The sequence below is a fragment of the Patagioenas fasciata genome, chromosome 20, assembly GCF_037038585.1.
Source record: "Patagioenas fasciata isolate bPatFas1 chromosome 20, bPatFas1.hap1, whole genome shotgun sequence".
NCBI lineage: Eukaryota > Metazoa > Chordata > Aves > Columbiformes > Columbidae > Patagioenas > Patagioenas fasciata.
In genome coordinates, this window is record NC_092539.1 from 6,307,527 (window position 1) to 6,330,816 (window position 23,290).

General features: G+C 49.5%; 1 protein-coding gene across 1 annotated transcript; it reads right to left on the bottom strand.

Annotated features, from left to right (window-relative positions):
• Nucleotides 1-843: 843 nt before the first annotated feature.
• On the bottom strand, nt 844-16,682 carry URM1 (ubiquitin related modifier 1). The gene is made up of 5 exons (XM_065854125.2): nt 16,574-16,682; nt 13,821-13,891; nt 2,875-2,956; nt 1,804-1,852; nt 844-1,096 (listed from the first exon to the last, which is right to left on the bottom strand). Exons 1-5 carry the CDS (start codon nt 16,606-16,608, stop codon nt 1,028-1,030), a joined length of 306 nt encoding a protein of 101 aa, XP_065710197.1. The 5' UTR covers nt 16,609-16,682; the 3' UTR covers nt 844-1,027.
• Nucleotides 16,683-23,290: the final 6,608 nt, after the last annotated feature.

The window sequence follows — 23,290 nt, forward strand, 5'->3', positions numbered from 1 at the left end:
CCCATTCCCTAGCAGAGACGCGCATAGCCGCTTCCGCTGCGCTCACAGGACTTCCTCAGGGTGCGCAGTAAGAAGCCTCCCCCTCCCACTGATGCAAAAGTTAAAAGCCACTGATTTTTTCTCCTTGCTCTCCACTTAACCGTGCGTCTCCAGCCCCAGCCCTTCCCTGGCCAGGCTGCAGCAACGCAGCCCCCCACCTGCACAGAACGCAATGCAGGCTGATCAATTCTGTCTGTCACAGTGACAGAAAGATAATTCGCTGCCCTTATCACTCTGTGCCATCTCAGGCCGGGCATGGTTTTGTTTCCCCTTGAACTAAGTGGTTATAAATTGAGATGGTTCATGGGCTAGTCCTTCACGCTGCCTCAGCTGAGGTATGAAAGAGGCATAAGGCATCAGAAAAACAAAACCAAAAAAGCCTATTTTTCTCCTATTTCCCATAAATAAATATAATGACAAGTGGAAAACTGTTACAGAGGGCTCTGAAGCTGTAACGTCTGCCACCTCAGAGAAAAACTAGTAAAGTCACCTTCTGTTTCCTTGCACTTCATGTCTCGCCCTTCCCTGATGGTTCCTGTGGCTGGTGCAGACTGTACCAACACCAAGAACCGTGTTAAAAGAATCCCAGTTCTAGCACCAAGGCAGGGGCGCCCCAGCCTTGCTCCAGTTCCTCCAGAGCACCTTATTCCCTACAAAGACACACCATCGTCCTCGAGGTTCAGCAGCCCTGTTCCTCCCGTTACAGATAAACAAAGCCCCACATGCTGCAGGTGCTCTCTGTTCATTAGGGTACCTCGAAGCGCAGGCAGGAGAGGTGAAATGAGGGCCAAAAGCAGGATGCTGTTGTGGTGGACAGCAGGCCGTGTGCTGGTAGGGCTTTATTTGGATGGTTAGTAACAAGTGAACGCAGTGGGAAGATGCAGAGATCAGGCACAGGCAGTTCAGGAGAGATTTGGGTGGGTTTAGGCTTTTGTTTGAGTTTTTTGTCCAGGGGTTTGGATTTACATCCTCTTGTTTTTCCAGGAGTTCACCCGCCGTGTAACGTTGAGATGAAAAGCACATTATCCTGGTCCTGGAGTTTATAATCCAGCTCACCCTGCAGGCCAAGAAAAAAAAAGAAAAATGGTTTAAATGTCATTTCCAAATACTAACTGCAAAGAGAAAACCGCTCATAAAAAGATGGTGAGTGTTAGGGAGAGCAGAAGGGAACAGACTGATGTTTTCATCCTGATGGAAGCGAAGGTGAGAGATCAGACAAGGAGCTGATGCTCATTTCCCACACCACTTTCTGGACCAGGGTTTTACCAGAGCAGGTGGTTGCCTGAGGCAGGAAAATAGTTTGGGGCTGTTTGTTGTCTGAGAGCAACTGTGGGCTGAAAAGGGAAGATATTTACCAGTTGTTTGTTTGGGCAGAAATGTCCCCGGGGCTGCGTTCCCCTGTACCCCAGCACAGGGGTCTTCCTGGGGCAGAGAAGCTGCTGGGTCCCCACTAAGTTGTCACCCCATGCATGGGGGAGACCTGTGAGCAGCTGGAGGCACGAAGCCCATTGCCGGAGGCGAGGAAATCCAGGGGATCTCTGTTCAGAGCTGGCTGGCTGCTGAGACTCAGCAGGTTAGAGAAAGGCTCCAGGCTACTGAACAGCCACAGCACAACGCAGGGAGAGATCCCAGCCTGCCCCTTCCCCCTCAAACAGAAGATGCTTCGCTCTGGAGCAAGAATCAGAAAGAGCTTCTCTGAGAACAACCACAGAACAGACAGAGCAATATTTTCAACAAAGAAAGTGAAACTGAAGGAGTACAGACCATTAGTTCCCAGTCTGCATCGTTGATGAGCACCAAAATTCCTGGCCTCCTGCAGAACAGAGAGAAATAATTAGGATACGGGGCTGCTAAAAAGCTTCACAAATAGTTAAGAACAAGGGATGTTACAGCACAGATCACAAGCTACCTGCCTGTAAAGCCAGAGAAAAAGGCATCCTGGCATGGAGGTGGAAACAGGTACAGTCTGTGCCCTTTCTAGATCAAATAAAGGGTAGGCAGGAGCAATCCCAAAGCTCATTTGAAACAAAATGCACCATTCCTGAGGATGCTCTGAGATGACTACATGAGATGACTACATTTCCGTACGATGTAGAAAAGACAGGTAATTAAAACCCACGCGCTACAGTCGAGCACTGAGAGCTCAATGAGAAGGTAGGGAAAGCTATTCCGGTGCCCCTACCCACGGCAGTAAATGCCCGGGATCCACTCTGAGCCCCTGATTACAGGCACAGGGATTCCCCCTCTTTGATCTTCAGTGTCCTGCAATCGTCTCTCCTGTTACCAGGGGACCTGGCACACGCTTCAGCTCACAAAGATCCGTGACGAATGTTAAACACCCCCAGCGCCGCCCCGCAGCCAGGGATGGCTTGCACAGCTCACTCTGCTCCATTTCTCTTGGCCTTTTTTATTTCCCACCCCCCCCTCCACGAGGTTGGCCCCATTTTGACAATAAAAATACATTTCCCAGAAGAAATATTTGTTGGCGTTTCTCCGAGTGATTGCTTCAGTTCCAGTGATGTCAGCAGGGAATGGGCAGACCTGCTAAAGCTCCTGGAACTGAGGATACATGAGCTGCGCTGCTCCAGGTGACAATGGACAGAAAGTACACGTGGCCCTGCCTCACATGTAAGATTTAAGTTTTTAAAGATTCGGGGTGAGGGCTGCAAAACACAGACATGCTCTCTGTGGGACAGGGTGAGGTGTAGTGCAGGACACCCCCCATCACCACTTTAGTAAATCCCATATTTTTATGGTCAATAACTTGCTTCTTGCAACAAGAAAAACATATCCCAGCAGAGAAACACAAGGAGGATTCACAACAGCTGTACTTACACAGATTCCCCTTGCATAAATAATTCTGGTCGTTCTTTCAATAGATTCTGTTTGATCCACTTCAGCAGGTTTCTGATATCCCCTGAAAGGAGAAAGGACAGCAGTTTACAAACTGGCTGATGCCACAACAAAGTGATTGTTTATCCACAAAAGAGCCAAGGAACATGCGGGATGGATGGGGAGGTGTCAAATCAGTGAGTGTCAAATCAGATTTTAAAAGTCCAAACAAGCCAGCCTAAGAACCTGAAAGGAGTAAAGGCAGATGCTATCGGTACCAAAACCAGCATGAACTCTGGCAGACACGAGTTCTGGGGTACAAACGTGTACACAACCGCACATTAAACACACACGCAGGCACCGGCCACCGTAGCTGTATTTTGGACACCTGCGATACCGCTCGGCATCACACCTGCTGCCCCGGTGCAGTCCCCATGCTGCTCTCTCCCTCTACACTTTGTGCTTACAGCTTCTTTATTAAAGCTCAGCCTTTATCTTTCCATTTCAGTAGGTGACAGGAAGGATTTGTCTTCATGTAAAAGGAGGAGGAGACACTGCTGGCGGGTTTTTATAGTATCAATTTTACTTTGTGCGGCAAAAACAATTTCTTTAGTGATAGCATCAGTTAATTTCCTATTGGAGAGGTAAGAAGCAACAGAGGGGGGAAAGAATCCGTTACAGGGTTTAGAGAAGCTGACAAATTGCAATGTGGAGTTCTCCTGCATTTGCCTCTATATTTCACCGTTCCACAAACCACTTCATCACTCTGAATCCACAATCAGTTATTCTCCTGGGGCTCCTTTAAAGAGCCCTTTGAAAGCCCCGAACGAGTTTTGTTTGTTTTTGAGGCGTGAGGAAGCTTTTCGAAGGCACAAACCCAGCAGTGAGAGCCGGAGCCCCACTCACGGGATGAGCAGGATGGGTTTCCATGTCTGTCTCACGTGCGGTAACCTGGCCACAGTCACAGGGAACCTTTCCACACGTGCCTTTCTGAGCTAAAATTCAGCTCTGCGTACAAGTCCCCATGCATTTGCTTCACAACCATCAAAAATAAATGCGCGTGTAGTGGCTTGACTCAGTCTTTGCCTTACCCAAGGATTTTATGGGATGGCGGACGCTCCCCGGAGCAGAGCTGTGGTGCTTCTGAATAACGTTACCCGCATCGCTTCTGTCACACCAAGGATGAACAGCGCTGGCACGGGCAGGTGCACATCGACGAGGCGATGGGGACACGTCCATCTGCAGCAGATGGGGACCTCTTCCAGGGACAGGGGGAGGGGGATGCTCTGAGATTCCCTCTGTTCCCCCCCTGGTTTCCCAGGGCACCGGTGCCCCTGGGTGGCAGACACCGGTACCACTGCAGGGCTGCCCGGGGTACGACAGGTATCGCTGTCTTTGAGCACCAGATCACTTTGATCAGGCCAAAAGAGCCGCTTTGTGCCTTAAAACTGCCCGGTGAGCTGGACCACCTGCCTGGGGCTGAGCCACCGCTCCCTTGTAACTATACGTAGTTAAGAGCACAAAATAGAGCATTTTCTGCTGATTTTCTAGCAACGTGCACTGGGGATGGTGAGCACTGCTCAGAAGGTGTGTCTATATATATATATAAATATATACACATACACATACACCATGTTGATCGGTCAGCTGCCAGAACAAGAATGCACTATACTTGCCTTCCCCTGAAAAATGCTGCTGCAACGTAAAGCCCTCAGGATCTCACACCCGAGCGGCTCCTGCTCTCCATCACCAAGAATCGAGAGCCGGCGAGGAGGAAAGATGGAGAAGAGCCTCCAGGAGAAGGAGGGGGGGGCACAAAGGGGACACCAGCCCCACCACAGCAACGCCCGCGAGCTGTTTCATATTTATGCACTCGCGGCAGGGCACACAACAATGAGCTGTGCCACAGACCATTCTCCTTGCGTGGAATAAGCAGCCCTCTCCTCTGGGACCTTTCCGGAGAGATCATTTAAACAGAAACACCAGCTGGATAAAAGACAGCTACCTAGAAGCAGCCTGGACGAAGGGGAGAGGGGACTGATTTATTTGAGGCTGCGCTGGAAGGCTCCCTCAGCCCTGCTCCTTCCATAATAAATGTTATTTTCAGCCCCACCTGAGCCTACACTCATTTACTCCTCCCCAGAAGTCACGTACACACATACTGAAGAATTTAGACAGCAGGAAAAAACCTGATACCCCTGTGCATGCCTGGAGCTTCCCCGCTCCAAACAGCAATGAGAATTAAGACCCCTTCTCCACAGCCAACCTTATGACATTATATTTTCAGCTGCTTTCTTAGCATTGAATTTTTTCCCCCACCTTCACGTCTCTCGATTCTGTGCACCAATATTACTAGAACAAATCAATTATAAAGGATGAAAAATGACCAGAGCCACACCAAAACCATCTCCCACAAGCAAGATATTGAAAAGGAACAAGATTACTGCCATTGCGAGCGGTGTGGGCAGAAGCCATCTTGCAGCTCAGTGCCTCAAACTGCAGTTTTGATCAGCAGCACAGGACTCTGGGTGTTATCATGATGGAAATAATCAGAGGTAAATTATAGCACAACCGCTTATCTCTTGCTGTTGAGACGTAGCATTCCTAAGACATTTTATTTCTGATACCGTGCCATGGGTCTAACAGGTTTCCAGCTTCCCAGGCTGAGGATTTGCAATGCAGGTTCCTCTACAAATAACATATAAAGAGGGGAAAAAATCTCCGCCTGGTCAAGCACCACATCCACTGACTAGTTAAACCGTCACTGTGATGCAGCGATTTTAGACTCGAGTTGGTTCTCAAGCTGGTCCCCACCACAGAACAGAGGCGTTTGCTGTTTGCAGGAGCGCGGTTGTGCCGCACAAGCTGCCATTTGGCTGCAAAAGCCACCGTGTGTTTGGCCCAGGGGTGAAGTTCAGGTGAGAGCTGAGACAACACAGTTTTGCTCCCATGTCACCAACTCAAGTCCAGCTCATCCCAGTAATGATATGTTTTTATCATCGCTGCACAGTCTCAATGAAGTCCTTTTGCTAGCTTACTCCATTTCATTCATGGCACACAAATATCCACACCAAAAAGTCTGCTCTCGTTATCGTTAGCTGTGCTCACCATTGGCAGCATCAGCGGAGAAGCCGGAGCGAACCAGCCAAGGAAGCCGAAATATTCTCAAACTGCAAAGAAGGGACTGAAGCACATGGTAGGAAATCCCTGTCTCATTTGTATACAGAGACAGCTTCTGTTGCCTGTGCTAACAGTACATCAAACCCCTCCAAATTCTCAGGAAAAATAATCTCAAGTTAATTAAAAAAAAAAGGGAAAACGACAAATGTTTGAGAAAAACTGCTTAGTTCAAGTGCACAGATGGGAGCTCAAATCCACAATACATGCATAAAACAAATCGCCCAGCGAAACACACAGCTCAGGAAAGTGAAGCGTGTGCTCGCCGTGACACAAAGTCATTGGCTTGTCACGCAAGCGGACAGGATGCAGAAACTGCAGTGAGTGTGCACACAAAACCCAGCAGCGCCGGCTCGTTTTCAGCCCAGCTGCATCACAAACAGCCCTGGATGTGGCAGGCGGCACCGCACAGGCTGCTCAGGCCTTTGGTGTCTCCTCCAAAGCCCCATCTTCTGCGTTACCCCAACCGGTCCTTGATGGAGAATCCGCCAAGCTTCCTCTGCAAGACAAATGCATCTAAGACTACATTTTAGCACTGCTTGGAACAAGAGCCTGGGTTCATTAGCACCCTCAAAACCAGGGCTGGAATCCATAGATCTTTCCCAGCTCAATAAAACCTCCTGAGCCTGACAGATTCATCAGTGATAACTCAGCAAAGAGGACACTCGCTGTGTGCAGGGAGAAACCGGGTGCCTCAAATAAAAACCACCAAGCTGGGTGTTGTGCTGGAAGGATCTTGAAGCAAACTGATATAATAAATGTGCAGAAACGCAGAAGGATTTTGCACAGTCGTAATATCAGTTGACACGGACATGCAACTCTCAGCTCCCAGGGAACCACACAGGTGCTGGCAGATCCACACACACAATGACCAGACACCCCTGTGTTCCCTGCCCTTAAATCCACATACAAACACGCACAAAGCAGACAGTGCCTCGAAGGGCAGCCAGAGCAGGGAATTACACCCATATTCTCGCCTTGGCTGCAGAACTGGGAGCTTATTTCAGGGAAATAGGGGAACCTGATAAAGGCTGAACCATGGAAAATTCCCTTCTGGTCCGTAATAAATAAGATATATGCAGCACTGGTCACTAAGGGGTCAGTGCTGCAAGAGCACAGCGCTTTCCCGGGCCGCCTTGCGGATCCCTCCCTGTGGGGCACCATTTCTTTGACCCAGAATAAGATCATTTATCATACTGACCATGGCTGAGCTCCAATTTGCTGAGGTCACTAACTCTGGACGAGCATCGCTCCACCCACATTCTCAGCCACTGGCCTGTAACCATGACAAAGGCCCTTCCCTGCCGCTCTGCTGCCATTATTCCCCCTGCTTGCATGGAAATGTATGGAAAGACAATTTGTATCCCCCTTTTCCACACTTAAGCAGCTTGTTTTTAAAACAGGCCGGCTCCTGATACCTGCCGCCCCTCCAGGAATCTGCTCTCCTCTCTGGTTGTGGAACTGATGGTCCTCCAGGAACCTGCTCTCTAAAAGAGCTTGTTACAAAACCTGACCTAAGGGATCCCGCAGACTCCTCCAGCCTCCCATCTGATATGCAAATCATTCGCTGAAGCAGCCGATGGTGTGCCATAAACTGCAGAAGAAGACCTGGAATAGCTGATATAAATGGAGTCACAGGCAAACGGGTTCGGTGCTACGCAGAGCGAGCAGCAAGGCAAAATTGTGCAGCAAGAGCAAAATCCATTTTCTCTGACAAGCGCACAAACCAATCCCACCACGCACTGGAGTGGGCAGTGATTTAAGCACTAGGGAAAAAATCAGGGGGTAACTACAGCCAGACATAAGAGAATCCCAATCGTTGCTCTCATCTGCTCGTCTGCTGCAAACGAACGTCAAGGTCTTGGCTTCTGTAATTTTTAATTGTGTTATGACATCTTTTTCTCACTTCTGAGCTAGAAGAGCAAAGCTCTTCTCCATGTTCTTGTGTTGTCACACATGGAAGGGATCACAGGGGTCTTTCAGAGCTCTCCTGTTAGCAGCAAAGACTCATTTCCCAGCCATCACCCAGCAACTCTCAGCCCTGTGATTTTAATCACAACACTGGTGAACTGGAGAGGAGCTGCCCGGGATCTTTCACACCCTGGCAGGAGAATGTAAGTTCAAGGGATCTCCAGTCCCACTCGTTAACCAGTAGCAGGGCTCCAGATTCATCAGCTCTCATGACAAAAACAGCAGCTCCGAGCTGATCCTCGGGGTAAACCTAATCCCTACTCACTTCCAAAGTCAGAGCATCTAATCCCGTTACACCCAACACTATTGTCACCTCAGGCTCCCAAATAAATGCCAGTGCACCAAACTGTCTCTTTTAATTAGGATCACAGATCACTACTGCTGGCCCAGGGTCTCGCCTCTCGTTCAAAATTGTCAAAGGAAGCAACCAAGAGAGCCTCAAAGACCATCACACTGGCAGTGAAGTGCCAGACTGGGAATCACAGACACGAAAAATAACTTCTCGTTAACAGGTTATGTGATTTTATCCCCCAATGAGGGACCATCCTGAGTCTTGTCCGCTCTGTTTTTAAGATGCTTGAGCAATGTAGACCTGCTACCAAACCCCAAGGAGACTGTGCCATGGTCTAATAGTTTTTGCAGTCAGGAATCTTCTGTTAATGCACCAAACTCCCCTTCTTTCATCCCTCCCCATCAATCTACGCTAGACAATATTGCATCACCCTGGCTATAATCTGTCCTTCCCAGTGATAAAGGAGATATCCCACCTCATCACTTTTCCATTCATTTCTCCTGCTTAACCTTGAATGTTGCTGGTTTAATTTTTTTTTAAGCTGTTCAGGAAGACAATTCAGAAAATGCATTACTAACTGCGGGCCTAAAGCTCAGCCCAAACCCATCAAACTGAAATTTCCCCTCTCTCCTATTTTTCCAGCTTCTGGGTTTGTGTGTGCGCACACCGAGGATTAGAAAGGAAACCCTTCTCACTATCACAAACCCCTCTCACTGTCACAAGAGGCTACAGGGAGCTGATGGAGAGGAAGGTGGCTGCTCCTGCCATGGCAGAGGGATTCCCCGCAGCCTGGCACTGCCCACAGGCGGCTGCCGAGGGAATCCCCTGGGCTGGGCTCTCCCTGGCACTGCCAGCTGGATCAGAAAGCGCCTTCAAGTCACCTCCTTGCCCACCCTCGCAGCCTGGCTGGTGGCCCCTGTGGCTGCTGGGTGGCTCAGTGTCACAGCTCAGGAACTGCCATGATTTTGTTCCTCTAAACACAGAAATGGTGCAGAGTCCGGTCCTTGCCTCTCACTTTCAGGCTCAGATCTTCACTGTTATTAGACTTTCATATCCAGCAAGCACCATTAAACCGATTCCTGCCCACCCAACCCAGCCACCCCCACAGATACTCCAAGCCCCTCAGTCTTACTTGAAAGGGGAAAAGAAAGGGCCAGTGAGATGATCAGGGTGGAGGAGAGGGGGGGTAAGATTTACAAGTGAATGGAGGTAAGAATGGAGCAGTTTGTGGGATAAAGGGGCTGCAGAGGGAGCTTTACAGATGTGCAGAGGGACGGCGGCTCATTGTTTAATTAAGCAGAAAGTGGCTCTTTTGAAAAGCAATTTTGCACAGGAGCTCTGAGCTCAGCAAACAACTCCTGCGAGTGAGGGCAGGAGGAGAAAGGAACAGCTGGCCCGGAGCCGTGTGAACCGCATGCTAAGCGGTTTAAAGGGCCCGGATCCTCCTCCCCAGCCCTGCTCCGCTGCCACCCTCTGAACAGGGTTGTCAGCACTGGAAATCCCACCGGGAGAAAAGAGAGAGCAGGGCGGGGGGGCTGGCACGGAGAGGTTATCCTGCTAGGTGTCCGCGCTGCGATACAGTGGCTGGGAAGGAGGGTGGAACAGCCGGGCTTTGTTAGCTCAGGGATTTGGTCACACACAAGAGAGTCCTTCGTGCCTGGGAAGCTCCTTTCACAATGAGTTGGGATGAGCTGATCTGGCAACACAGCTTCGCAGCCTCCTAGAAAAGCACTGGGACTGCTCCTGTAAGGACACACATTTGTTTGTCCGCTCCCTCCAAAGGACCCGTTCCTTGCACAGAAGTGATGCATGGCCTCGCCAGGACAGCGACGCGAAGCTGTGCACGCAGCTGCTGCGCTGAGCCCTGCAAACCGTGGCAGGGACCGCTCGGTCACGGTATCGCAGCATCACTCCGGGTTCCCGGCCCTGCAAATGTGGCTGCTCACAGCAATCACTGGGCAGAGCAGCCGGGATGCAGGGCTGAGCTAGTCCAGCCTGAGGTCCCACCCTGGGTAGCTCACCGAGTCCCCTTTCCTTCCCAGCAAACACGTAATTACTCGCCTAAGAGAGATGCACAAGCAGGGGAATAATCCTGAGGTCCTTTGAGACCCGCCAGTACTGTACACAGTGGTTAAAAGGATTTGACTGCACAAATTTTAACAGAGCTACGAGGTTTTTTAATCATTCTTCTAATAAGTTCCTGCATTACCCAATATAATTTTATTCCTTCTCTGAAGCAAGTTTAAAAATGTTAGGAATAATAAACAGAGCAATAAAACCACTACAGAATATTAATAACTACAACACACTATCCAGCAATAGCACTGGGCATTTACAGACAACTGGTGCCAACTGCCACTCGGTTTTACACATTGCCCTGGCACAGCACCCCAGTCAACTCTGAACACATGCCTCACTGTATTTTTTAAGCCACTCTGCCTGTAACACAGGTCTGATCTCTTGAGATCCCCAGGGATCAAATGCTCCCGACTCCCCATCAGTCCTCCATGCTGTGCCGAACAAGGCCCCTGGAAAGTCAGGCTCTTGAGGAGCAGGCCATGGTCTTCTCTATGGGGATTTAACAGAAGAAGCACTTGGCAGATTATTTTAATTAAAGAAAAAATCTGATTAGCAACAGGCTTTTTCCCTGGGGTCTGGGTAAAGGGAAACCACAAACAATTACCAAAACACACGGTTCAAAAATCTATCCTTCCAGACTTCTAAGTGTCAAAAGACACAGTGAATTCTTGATTACCCCAGAAGGCCTGAGCAATCACTGCTGAAACTGGTCATTGCTCCTCCAAAAACACAAGTCCCAGCACTGAAACCACAGGAGAAGCTGGAATTCGCAGGCCTTTACAAACAGCTCAAATCCCTCGGTACAACATCCAGCGCAGAGCACAGCAGAGGGGATTTGAAATCACTCTTCATCAGCGTGACGCTGCTGAGCTAAACCTGAGACAGCTACAAGGGTTAAACAATGCCGGTGACTTCCCATCCTTCCAACAGCGTCCACGCAATTCGCTTGGCCATAGACAAACCCACCACTGTGAGGCCCAGCGAGATGGAGGAAGCAGCTCCAGCGTCGCTTGCCGAGCAGTCATACAATGATCTATTTGATTACTGAAGCACTCGGCTAAATTACTGTGGCTTGTTTCAGGAGGAGGCTGCCAAATACATTTTCAGTTTTTAATTTAGGGTTTCTCTCTTTTATGCTCCATTGTCTCTAATAGCCTCTTAGATGCTTGAAAATAAAGTTGATTTCCCTGCCAACTTAATCCTCTATCCATGTGACAAATATCGTTATTCCCGCAGCTGCTTTCTCCCACACAAACTGTTTTTATGCAGATAAGTCAACAGCACATTAATGCCTTTAGACCCTCTAACAGCATTATCAATGAGATCATCAAAATAGCCAGTAATTTGGGATGAGATTCTTGTTTAACCTAAGGTCTCCTTTCTGCAACAGATCTAAAAGATTACACAGTTCTGCACGAAGTGAGGCTGATGTAAACCCGTCTGCCCATACAGATACATCGCACCTCTTTCGCTTGGCAGCAACTTCAACATACAGGCTAAGACAGCTCCTCTCTGGGAATAAAGAGCTGCTCTTTTATTGATGTTAGGATACAAAAATCCCCTTGGATAATAAAAATAGGTCCTGCCACACAGCTGTATCCCTCGTGGCTTGCTCTTGTCCCATTTGCAGTTTCCCTCCGCCTGCCTTTCCTAATCCCTCGAGAAGCCCATTCTTGAAAAAGTTAAATGGATCTGGAACCCACCTACTTTCTACCTAGTGCCTGTTATCAGGAAAAAGGAAATGACCACATCATAATTTGTTCAAACATTGTCACTCAGAGAACACTGCCCTTGTCAATGATGGAGCACAGTTTGTTTTATTCACGTAAATATTTGTTGGTACTTCTTCATATAATTTTCCACTGCCCCTCACCTCTAGGATATATATATAAATGCCTAAACAATTAAAACATAGCTGAACCAAGTGTCCTGGAGAGAAGCAGCTGCTCCACAAAAAGGAGGACAAAGACAAAAATAACCTAGAAAGAAAGGAAGAGTAGGTAAGAGAGGCCAAAATGGCCAAAAATAAGCTTGACAGCTAATGAAATCAGTTAAAATGGGTTAGAAGTGTAGGTCTTCAAGCACTGTTCATACTACAGATCTTTCTCCAGAGTATTAAGTGATGTGGGTAAGGTAAGCAAGTGGGAATGGATTGGGCCACACACAGCTGCACCGCTGACAACCATGGGGCTAGAAGAATCATTCTTTGATATTAATCCTCTGCTTCCCCTGGCAGAAATAAACATTTCATGTAACAATCCCTTTCTTCAGCATCTGATCATGGTTTGAGCACCACCAACGAGGTGGGTATTTTAAATTTACAGAACACTGAAGAAAACAATACTTCAGCCCCCAAGTTTACACATCAAATAAATTAGTGGTTTTGTGCTTCTTTACTACCTTCCATTTAAGGATCTGAAGTGCTTTAACGGTGCTGGAATTTAACGTTGATCTCTCTTGTGAGCAAGACAACTATTCCAGTGCTCCTACTATATTTGAATTACACGTACTTACGTCCAAGCACCAAAAGCGCTTCTATCAATGTCTTATCACTTCCAGGTAGAGCAAAAAGATTTCAGGCCTGAATGTTCACAGCACACAGATTATGGCATCAGCCACTCATGAGATATTAGCTGTTAACGTTCCCTGATGCTTTGTATTATTTCGGTTTTTAATCCCACTCTCAAACAGCATACAGCATTGCGATCTAGCTGGAAGAATTCAAAACATACCTGTGGCAAAATTACATTGGAACTGAAGTACACACACGCATAAGGAGGAACACAAGAGTTAGTACAGCACTGCTCAGTAGTGATACTTCAAATGTCAAACCAGAGACTAAGACTGTTTGTCACTGGGACACTCAAGCCTTTAGCTTTACAGAATCCTATGTTTTATTGCAGGAAAGGTTATAGGCAGGATGTCCAGCATCCCGCTCGAGCATTAGCTTTGCCATTTCAGCTGCATAGTTAATATAAAATGATTACATATACTTGAAAGTCAAATGAATAGATAAAACACATTTCTGTTGCACTGCTATACACACCCCTGCATATCTATACACTACATATACATGCACACATACACCTCTTGGAAACCTTCAAATAGCCAAGAAAATGCAAAGGAGAGAGAAGGTTATTGGTGGCTTCAAGTATTAAGCAAGACAAAAGTAGACTTGCTGGAAACATTCAGAGGCTGCTGTCTGCCCAGAAGGAGGGATACACAAGTGCTCAGAGGACAGGAAAGATCCTCAGACTTTCTGCTTGGTATTTACTTTGAAGACTAACCATCATTTGCCAAGCTATCTGATCCACAGTGTGTCTGAAAATGCTTTTGAAATACATTGATCCTTGTTGTCAGCTAATGAAACTGCTGTACAAACCAGCTTTGTTTCGTTCTTTCACGTTATCCAACAGGTTCTGATACTCACAAGGCTCCGGCTGACAGGGCAAAGTCACCTGATGCTTTTTGACACCATCGAACAAGAGTTCTGCGCCACCTCTGAAATGAAAACAATGAAGCACTGAGATTTTGCTTGATTGTCAAAAGGAAGACAGGACAAAAGAGGCGATTTACATAGATGCCACAACAGAGAAAACAAATGACACAGACTATATTTAGCACAGGATTCTCTTTGTTTTTCCTATTGCAAACCACAAGTTCGTGGGGAAGTTGTCACCTCCCATCGCCAGCGCACACAGGAGGCTCCGTCACAGGCCAGAACCCCACAGTGCCAGGCAGCGTCACGACAGAACGGACAATGGCTCCATCCCAACGCGCCTACAAACCACCGTGGAGCCTCCAGCCTCATGCCTTCCCTCTCCCTTCATCTCCAACCCAACCGATATCACAGCCGCCACGTTACATCCAGCTTCATTCGCCCCTAACACCTGTTAGCCAGAAGTCTCGAGGCGTTTCGCAAAACGCGACAAATCGTACCATCCTTCTGGAGTAAATATTCCTCTCATTGCCACTTGTGAACAGAGAGAGGAAATGACTCGCACGAGGTTACGTGGCAAGTCAGTCACTGAGCCAGCAGACCCCAGGGCCTGGTAACCCACTCTTGGTCTGATTACCACAGATTACCCTCTCGGGAGGGACCTGACTGCAAGTGACAATGGTGACAAGTAAATAAATAAATACTCTATCATCCTCCACTGAACAATCTGATGAACATCCCTCTCCTGATATTCAGAATGTGCTGGGGCACAAGCCTCAGATAACCAAGTGATGGCCTCTCCGAGAGCAAGAGATCAAGTGCGAGCAAAACATGCAGAGGTTGGTCCTCACCGCTGAAAAAAATGGGATTTAAATTGGGTCCAGGCACCTAATCTACTTAGGCTCTTAAAAAAAATACATATTCATTTTTGTAACTGTAGCTTACAAGCCTCAGCAAGCTCCTCACCTACACCCTTTTCTGGAAAAGGAATAACTGTGAAAATCTTGAGCTTTACAAATACAAATCAGTCTTCCTGATGGTCAAACTCAGTCTTAGAAGATTATAAAACTTTATCATGTGAGTAGGGGCATAGATAAGAAAAACAGGTGCTACTTCAAGATACGGGACACAGAAGCAGAAAGCGTGAGCTCCTGACTCTAGACTGAAGTGGGTGGCCAAAGTTTTAACAATTAGGAAACTCTTAAAAACCTCAACTTGCTTAATATGCAACTGAGGTAGAAAAATGACCAATCCGTTTTCACAGGGCATTTAATTGTGGCAAAATGCTCTGCCAACTTAAACGTAGATTACTTTAGAAAAAAATTCTTATGAAGTTAATTTCTGGAAATTTTTTGGTGCCTCACATCCCTTAGAAAGTAACACAGTAAAGAGAATTATTTAAAATAAATAAACCTCACCTAAATATCACCAAAGATACATCCAGACGTTACTAAGTTCCTTTAAATTCAATATCTAAAAATGCCACACTAGGTTTTCTTGGCTCTGCGATGGAAGAGCACAACAGGACCCTTGTTATGCCCTCGGCAGCATTACTTATATGCAGCAACTCTCCTAAAGAGCACTCTGTTGGTGTTCTTCCACCAGCTCACAAAAAATAGTTATCTGAAAATTGAAGCGGCGATTATTAACATGAGCTGAGATTCACGCAAGAGAACAAGTCACAGCAATTATATGAAAAACATTTTTTTATGCAATGAAAACAAGGTCACGCTTTGTTACAGTGGGAAATGTAGATTGCAAGATAAGGTCCTTCTGTAATGCGCTAGCTGTGGGGAACTCAGCTGTGATTTGTACATAGAGAGCTCATTTATGCATTTCCAAGGGAAGCAAAAATGCATCTCACTCTTCTGGGAAAATTAGGAGAGTTACTGCAGCTGGAAGTGGGAAAGACTGAGGAAAGGATTCTTACGGAGAAGGGTATTTAAAGGGTTATGGTATTTCTGTGTTTGTGAAATGGTGGGAAAAAGCAAACAAACAGTAGCCTTTTAGCTTCTGTTAAAAGGAGGCATTAACAAAATAACACAAGTATTTCCACAAATATGCACAGGCTTCTACTGCAAACACTTTAACTTCCCAGCACCAGCTCGCTGGCAATTTAGATACCACAGCCACGGAGACCTGGAAACCAAAGTGCTACAAAGCGAGAACCTGGCTCTTTTACACGGACCTGCAATAACCAGAACACAAAGCAAAGCGAGAGCGTGTGTTCACGCACATCAAACCACACACATTTATATCTGTACGGAGAAGAAAAGCCGAAAAACGAGTGGCAGAGTTTTATAAATAATTTTAATAATTAAAAAACAAACAAACAAAAAGGTTAAGAGGGGAGCAGGGGAAGGACCCGTCCCGCCGCTCACACCGATGTGACGCGAGGCCGCCCCGGCGGGAAGGGCCGGGCAGGCGGCGGCCACAGCGCCGCTCCCGGGCAGCACCGAAGGGACCCGGGCCGCACCGCAGCGCTGCGGGAAACGGCCCTGGCGGTGCCCGACACCCCTGTCTGGCTCCCCGGGGGCGGCTGCAGCCGCCAGCCCGGCCCGCAGCCCCGAAGCCCCGTGACTTGGGACACCCGGGCCCAGCTCGGCTCTTGGCGGCCCCGCAGGCCGCGTGCAACAGCCGCTCCGCCTCAGGCCCGCGGCCGCCTCATCCAGCCCGGCCCTACCCTCCGCCCGGGTCCCCGGTCCGGTTTTCGGCCCCCAGGCCCCGCCGCCGCCCGCGCTCACCCGAACTCCACCTGCAGCGACACGGGCGCCGCCATCTTGGCGGTGGCGGGCGGGAGGGGAAGGCGCGCACGGGCCGCGCCGGAAGTGCCGCCCTGCCCTTCCGGCCGCGCCGCGTTGCCTGGCAACGGCGGGAGGTGTCGGCGGCGGCCCTGGGCCCGGCGGCTGGGGCCTCGTAGCCCCGCTGGTCCCGCCGGGCTCCCCGGGTCCGCCCGTGGCGGCCTTGCTGCAGCTTGGCCTGGCCTGGCCTAGGGAGAGCCCCCAGCGGAGCTTCCGCATCACCAGGGCCCGGCGGCCCAGCACACGCTCCCGGAACTCGCCCTCCCCACGCTCTCCGCAGGGCAGCCGGGAGAGAGGCCTGTTCCTCCAAAATTGCGCACTGGGCTCTTGTTACTTTAAAATACCTATTCCTGCATAAAATTCACATCTTGCCATACACAGAGCCCTTTTTCACACGTTGAGAATGCTTCAGCTGTACAGAGGCGAGGAGCCACGGCAGGCGTTTCCCAGCGGTGCAGCCAACCTGTCACATCGCAGCTGGATTTTTAGTGGTGAGGGAGAAATGGCCAGGCCGGGCGAGACTAATGGCCGGTCTGGTTGCCACCATGGAAGTGCATTTCTGTGCATCAGAATAGGCGGCAGTTCAGCATCCCCTTCTGCTCAGGGCAACCTTTCCCAGCCAGCTCATCCCGGACACCTTCCAGCACCGTTAAACAATGCGCTCACATCTGTCGCCTGCTTGTTTGCCCCACCGTCCCAGGAGGGAGAAGCGCGTATGGTGGTGACAGCTGGGCTGTGGAACGGTGCGGGCTCTTCCCTGCAACGTGGAGCTGCACTGGGCAGCACTCGTGGAAAAACTGCACCCGCTTAACCCTCCACTCGGTTTTGGATTTAAAACAGACACGTATGTGTGCATGCATGCACATAGAAATGTAATATATAGACAGATACATGGTGCATTACACATAAGGGGCATAAATTCACGCAGACAGATTGCTCTTCGTTTATGCTAACCGGGGTCAGTGTGGCTAACCCTGAGAGCAGAAGGTGGTGGTGTTTGTAATGGCCTTTTGTTCTCAGAGGAGATAATTCTCCAGGCTGGGCCCCAGGAAAGGCCAGTCCCCAGCGCGGATGAACGCTGCCGTTGCTGCTGGGGTTACGTGATAGCAGGGATGTGAAGCTGTTGGCTGTGGTCTTCATCCAAAAACTCCAGTTGGATTTTAAATATCTCTGAATCCTGAGGCTTCCGGGTATCTCAGAGATACGGCCCAGGATATTGAACTGATTGTATGGGAAACCATCTGAGGCAAGAAGCTTTAGACAGAAAGCTCACTTCTATACACTTCAGAAATGACTGAAGCACTCTGTATACAGAGAATCTGGTAATCTGGACTCCAGATCAGCGTTTGCAGTTATGGTTTTATATGAGCTATTCTTCTTGCTTCCAGAAATCATTTATGAGGCCAAATAATAAGAGAACTGGCTCCTAAAACAGTCTTGATTCCCGAGTTATATAAATACAACAAAATATTACAGATTTAGTGTTAGTACTTCCCCTGAAAAGCAACAAGAAATTAAAAAGAAAGAGAACAGTAAAACCATAAATACTGATTTGGCTCATTCAAGCACTCAGAGCTGGTTACTGTTAACAATTGCCCTGGAAATACAGTCAGCGAGCACATGAGATATGGGGGACGTTTTTATGGACATTGTTTGCTTGGGAGAGGAGTGAGTCTCGTCTCTGTGCTGGGTGCTGAAATCAGAGCATCACAAATTCTCTGGCATACGCTTGTGGATGAGGAAAGCAAGCATGTAATCTCCTTGAGAAAGCGTAATGCTGACATTGTTATTTCCAAAGCGCTGTAAACATCAACGGGTTTGATAAACAGGTACTTAAAAGCAAAACAATAAAAAGACAAGGCCCCTGCCTTGAGCATGTTCAGTTCACTGTGACATGCCATCTTGTTCAAACCCAGGGAGGTGTCCCTACGCTTTACTTAAACGTCTCTTTTTACGCCCAATTTTCCACGGCAGATCCCTCGCGCGGTCCCAGGTGTGGGACGGCGCTGGGCAGGCCGGGGCGTGGCTGTAGAGCTCATCCCGGTTCTCAGGGCGAGAGACAGCGGACCAGGGTGCTCCGGCTGCACCCGCCACCCCCTCCTGCAAAGTCAACCGCGCCAAACAAAAGAACAGGTTGGAAAGGGAGCCTGCCAATAAAGAGGGTTTAATTTCTTTTGTCTCAGTCTTGGGCCTTTTTTTTTTTCCTCCTGCTGTTCACATGCTTTTTCTCTCCCCTTGAGCCCAGAAGGACATGCCTCCATCCCTGCCTCCATCCCTCCTCCGAGGGTTGATTCTGCAGGAAATGCTTTAGGTCGCCATCATGTTTTACAGGAAAATGTAGTTTATAAATACAGCGGGGCCCTGCGCTACGAGGAAACATTTTATCAGAGAGCCCCGAGCTGACGATTCAATTATTTTTCAATAAAACATCAGGGGAATGCGCAAACAGCTGCTCGCATCCTTCCACACAGCAAGTCAAACTTCAAGGGGAACAATAGCTGGCAAAAGGGGAGCCATCGCGGAGGCGGTGACAATGGGTTTCCTCACTCGGGGCTTTGTTTGATTTCCCCGTCTCAGTTTTGAACTCCCTCCGCCGGAGAAAGGCGAGGGGGTAGGACGGGGAGAGGGGGAAGCAGGCAGAGGGGAAGGAGGGTCAGTGGGAGTTAAAGCCTTTTGCAGCCTTTCTCTCCCATTCATGTGATAATTGGGTGTCAAGCAGAGATCAGTAAGATGGAGCCCGGCCTCTGTGCCCGGGTTAAACTGCAGCAGAAAGAAAGCGGGAGCTGAACCGATGGAGGCCTGAATGTCATTAGGGCGGGAGGAAGCGCCTCTCCCCCAGGAGCCCTTCTGCCGGGGTGCTGGGCTGGGGGGGCCGCTTCCCATTCAGGGCATCCCTGAAAGCGGCCAGACAAAGCGGGAGGGCGTCCGAACAATGCGCACCCCCGGCTCTACCTTCAATAGGGAGCTCTAAACAGGCGTTTAACCTTCAGAATAGCTGAAAGTGATACTCCAAGCCGAGGAGGTGGCCTGCCCGCCGCTGTTAGCCTCTTCGTACGGCCGAGACCACTAGGATGGCCGGAGGTGCGGGAAGAGGCTCTTGCTGCCCTCAATTCTTCAGCCCCGTTGGCACAGCGCTGGGGGTGTGCAGGGCATAGCAGTGGTCGTATCCCACTTCACAAGCCTGGGATCATTAGGCGAAGGATCTGGGAAGATCTGGGAGATGATCCCCCTCCTGAGCACGGGGACATCCCAGTTTTGGGTACACTTGCTATCACCTCCGACCCAGGGTTTCCAACCTGTACTGTGTGACTCTAACTGCCCGAAGCTCTCCCAGAGCCTGGCCTGGCATCTTTTGTGCGTATGGGTTGGATTTTTAATTAACCAGGAGAAAAGAGGGTCAAACCCCAGGTTATTTCAGAAGGTGGGATTTGCCAATGAAAAAGAGCAGAGCCAGACCCATCCCCAGCTCCCCAAGCCTCACCCTGCTTCACAGCCTGGCCAGCCTCTGCTGTTCAGGGACTAAGCAGCAAACAGCCCTAAAGACATTTGCTTCCTTCGTGAAGCCTTTCTGCTTTAAGGAGGAGAGCTGCCGTCCCTTCTCTGCCTCACGCAGAACGACGAGACACAGGCATTCCCTGCAGACCATCCTTTTTGTGGAATCCCCTGCAACACAGCCCCCTTCAAAACAGAGGGGGAGAAGCCATCCCTGGCCTTGCTCCTGGTTACACTGGAACCACTCAGGGGAATCACATATTTCCATTTCTAAAGAGCGCACCAAAGGATAGGCCCTTCTTTAGTCCAGAATATTTCCCTGTTGCTGCTTAAAGGCAAAGCCAGCTCGCCAGTGTGCGGAGGAGCGGGCGGCCGTCATTGTTTGGGAAGGCTCCAGCACGCCAAGAGTGGCAGGAGGAGGCTGCAGAGATGTGGTGTTGAAGATTGTCACAAGCTTTATCGGCAGCAGAAATTAATTTCACCCAGAAAGGTCCTGAGCAGCTCGCAAAGCCCTCGCCTGCATTTAGGTTAAACACACTCTAATTTTGCACACCAAGCATGGACTGACTGAGCTGGACCTAGCGCTGGAAAGAGATGCGGATCAGAGAGCAAGTTGCAGCATTGTTTTGCTTAATATTATTGTTGCTGTCCAGGATGCAGAGTCTGGGAGAAGCAGTCATCTCCATAGTGAAAAGGACATTTCATTTGTAAAGCTCTTTGGCTTTGTTTAAATTAATAAGCTAATAATAACCCAGGAAAGGATTTTAATGTTTTCTTAACCTCATGCAAACAGCTTTTTAAGTATTTAATTAAAAAATAATAATGCCTCATACTTTATATATAGTACTTCTATCTATATGCAGCTGTTGAGCCAGACTAGCTTATTGATCAAAGAAGAGAGGTAAGTCTCACAAGGTGTCTCTAGTCCTAGAAGGAGGATTCAATTATCCTCTTCCATAAAATCACACAAATAAATTTAAAAAAAAAATCAGAATAAGATGAAGCACTGCCTACTTCTTTCCAAACACTTCTCTGCTGGAAGGATTTTCGTCCCAGCACTGATCCTGGGCTCAGTACCACACTTGCACTTGTATCCCTGGGCTGAGAGCTTTCCAGGGACGCTTGCACGACAGCTTCATGTTTCCAGAGGAGCTGAGACATTGAAAAGGCCCTGAGATTTCAACCCAAAGCCAGTGGAAAGACTCTAATTGGCGTAGCTGGGTTTTGTGGGGAGTTTTGAAGCATTGCCAAGTGCGACATGACCCTCCCGAGGAAGGACAAACACAGCCCAAAAGGTGACTTGTCTCCAGCCACCACACCTCCAGTGGGGACCAAAGCCATGACTTTTAACCCTCCCAACACCACAGTGTTGTCAGCATCACCAGGCGGGGTGGCTCCTTACAGCATAACTCACAGCTACGAACATACCTTTATCAGGTTCCCCCCTCCCTGGAAAAGCCGGCACAGAGCTGTGCGTACGCAGTACGAGCACGTCCCGGCCCTCTGGCACTGCGCCACGCGCCATCGGCACCGCTGAGCTCTGCCGTACCCGCTATCGCAGTCCTGTGCAGAGCCCCCTCTGTGGTTTGCTGAGCTGTCTCCCAGTCATTCAGCAGCCCCTGTCTTCCCAGAACAGGAACTCTCACCTTGCGGGGACCCCAATCCTGCTCCTCTTGCCTGCACCCCACAACAACCACCTTCCTCCCCCTCACAGCTGGGCAGGAACGCAGGGCTCAGGGTGAGCTCCCCACTGTGCTCTGGCCAGGTCCTGGTCCCTTGGCTGCATCAGCAAGGGCTAAATCCTGCTCCTTGCACAGGCCTCAGCTACGTGTATCATCCCCATCCATCTCCAAAACCCAACAGTCCAAGCCTGTCTGCACCTGGATGGGCTTATTTGCAAACAACTGCTGTGCCTCCACATAAGCTTCCAATGCAATTTGCATCTGCACTTAACATGCAGTGCCCCAAATGCAGAATTTGTTTGGCTTTTTTAGCCTTATCAAGTATCCCCCAGGCACAGGCTCCAGCCAGGAGCCTGAGCGGAGGAGAACAGCAGCACCTGGGATCACCGCTGGCCTCACACCCAGCACCATCACCCGTACTCAGACCTTCCTCTCCACCTCAGACAGGGTCTGACCTGTCTCCTGCGTGGGTAGACCCCTACACCCAGCACCCTGTGCCCCCTCCATGCTTCCCAAGGGCTCTGAACCCCACAGGGAGCTCCCAGAGAGGTCTCCCCTGAGGTGACAGATTTGTCAAGCCCAGGCCGCCCTCCACCGGTGGCTGCAAGAGGAACAGCATCCAAAAGTGGGACTGGAGCATCTGCAGAGGCAGCAGCCATCGCTGCACACCCTGCACCAACCCCTCCAAGGCCAGCGGACACCCTCAGGCCCCTAAATATGACCCCACCACTGGCAAAGCCACCTCCTTTGAAAGCCAGATGCAGCTCTGAGCCAGGCTGTGCCCAGAGTCACTGTGCCCAGGGGACTGAATAAGCTAAAAGCTTTAATTTTAGTTCAAGATGCTGGAGAGCATCTCCAAAGCATGCCCGAAGGTGCATCTGGTATATAATGGATGCAAATTTGCAGCATTTTCCCCATGGTGCGTCTCACCAGACAACCCACTTCACCTAGGCTCATGTAAGACATTTCTCCCTGGTACCCACATTCCATGAAGGATTCACTTTCTGCTGTCCCCAGGGTGGGATGCAGAGGGTCTAAGCAAAGGAAGGGGGAATGGGTACAACAAAAATCGTGTCCGCAAGGGCAGAAATAAGCTGGGAGGTTAAGCATGGCCAAAAATGGAGGGAAGCAGCAAGAAGAGGAAAGAGTGAAGAGGAGAAGGGCAGAGAAGCCAGATGTGCCAGGGTAAACTGGGGGAACTGGGCTAGGACCAACTGAGATGGCAATGCTGAGAACAGGACCAGGAGAAAAGGGGAGCAGGGAGCCAGTGGAGGGGTCTGGGGAGAATCTCATCAACAGGTTGTTTTCACTCAGGTATCAAACCCAGCAGCAAGCAGCTTGCTTCCCTCTGCTCCAAGACGAGCTCAAGTCCAGACAGGTAGGTCATGCTCTGGAGTGGCAGTTCCCAGTTCCCAAACAGGCGAAGTTCCCCGCCTCCCCTCACAGACAGCGAGACTGCGCAAGGAAGAGGTAGGAAACTCCAGCG

Bases quoted from the DNA above. Each gene is read 5' to 3' on its own strand.
- URM1 (XM_065854125.2), bottom strand. From the start codon at position 16,608: ATGGCGGCGCCCGTGTCGCTGCAGGTGGAGTTCGG. The intron at 2,957-13,820 runs GTGAGTATCAGA...TTCTCCTTTCAG, and splicing joins GCCCTGTCAGCCGGAGCCTT to GGGATATCAGAAACCTGCTG. The intron at 1,853-2,874 runs GTAAGTACAGCT...TCTGTTCTGCAG, and splicing joins TTTATGCAAGGGGAATCTGT to GAGGCCAGGAATTTTGGTGC.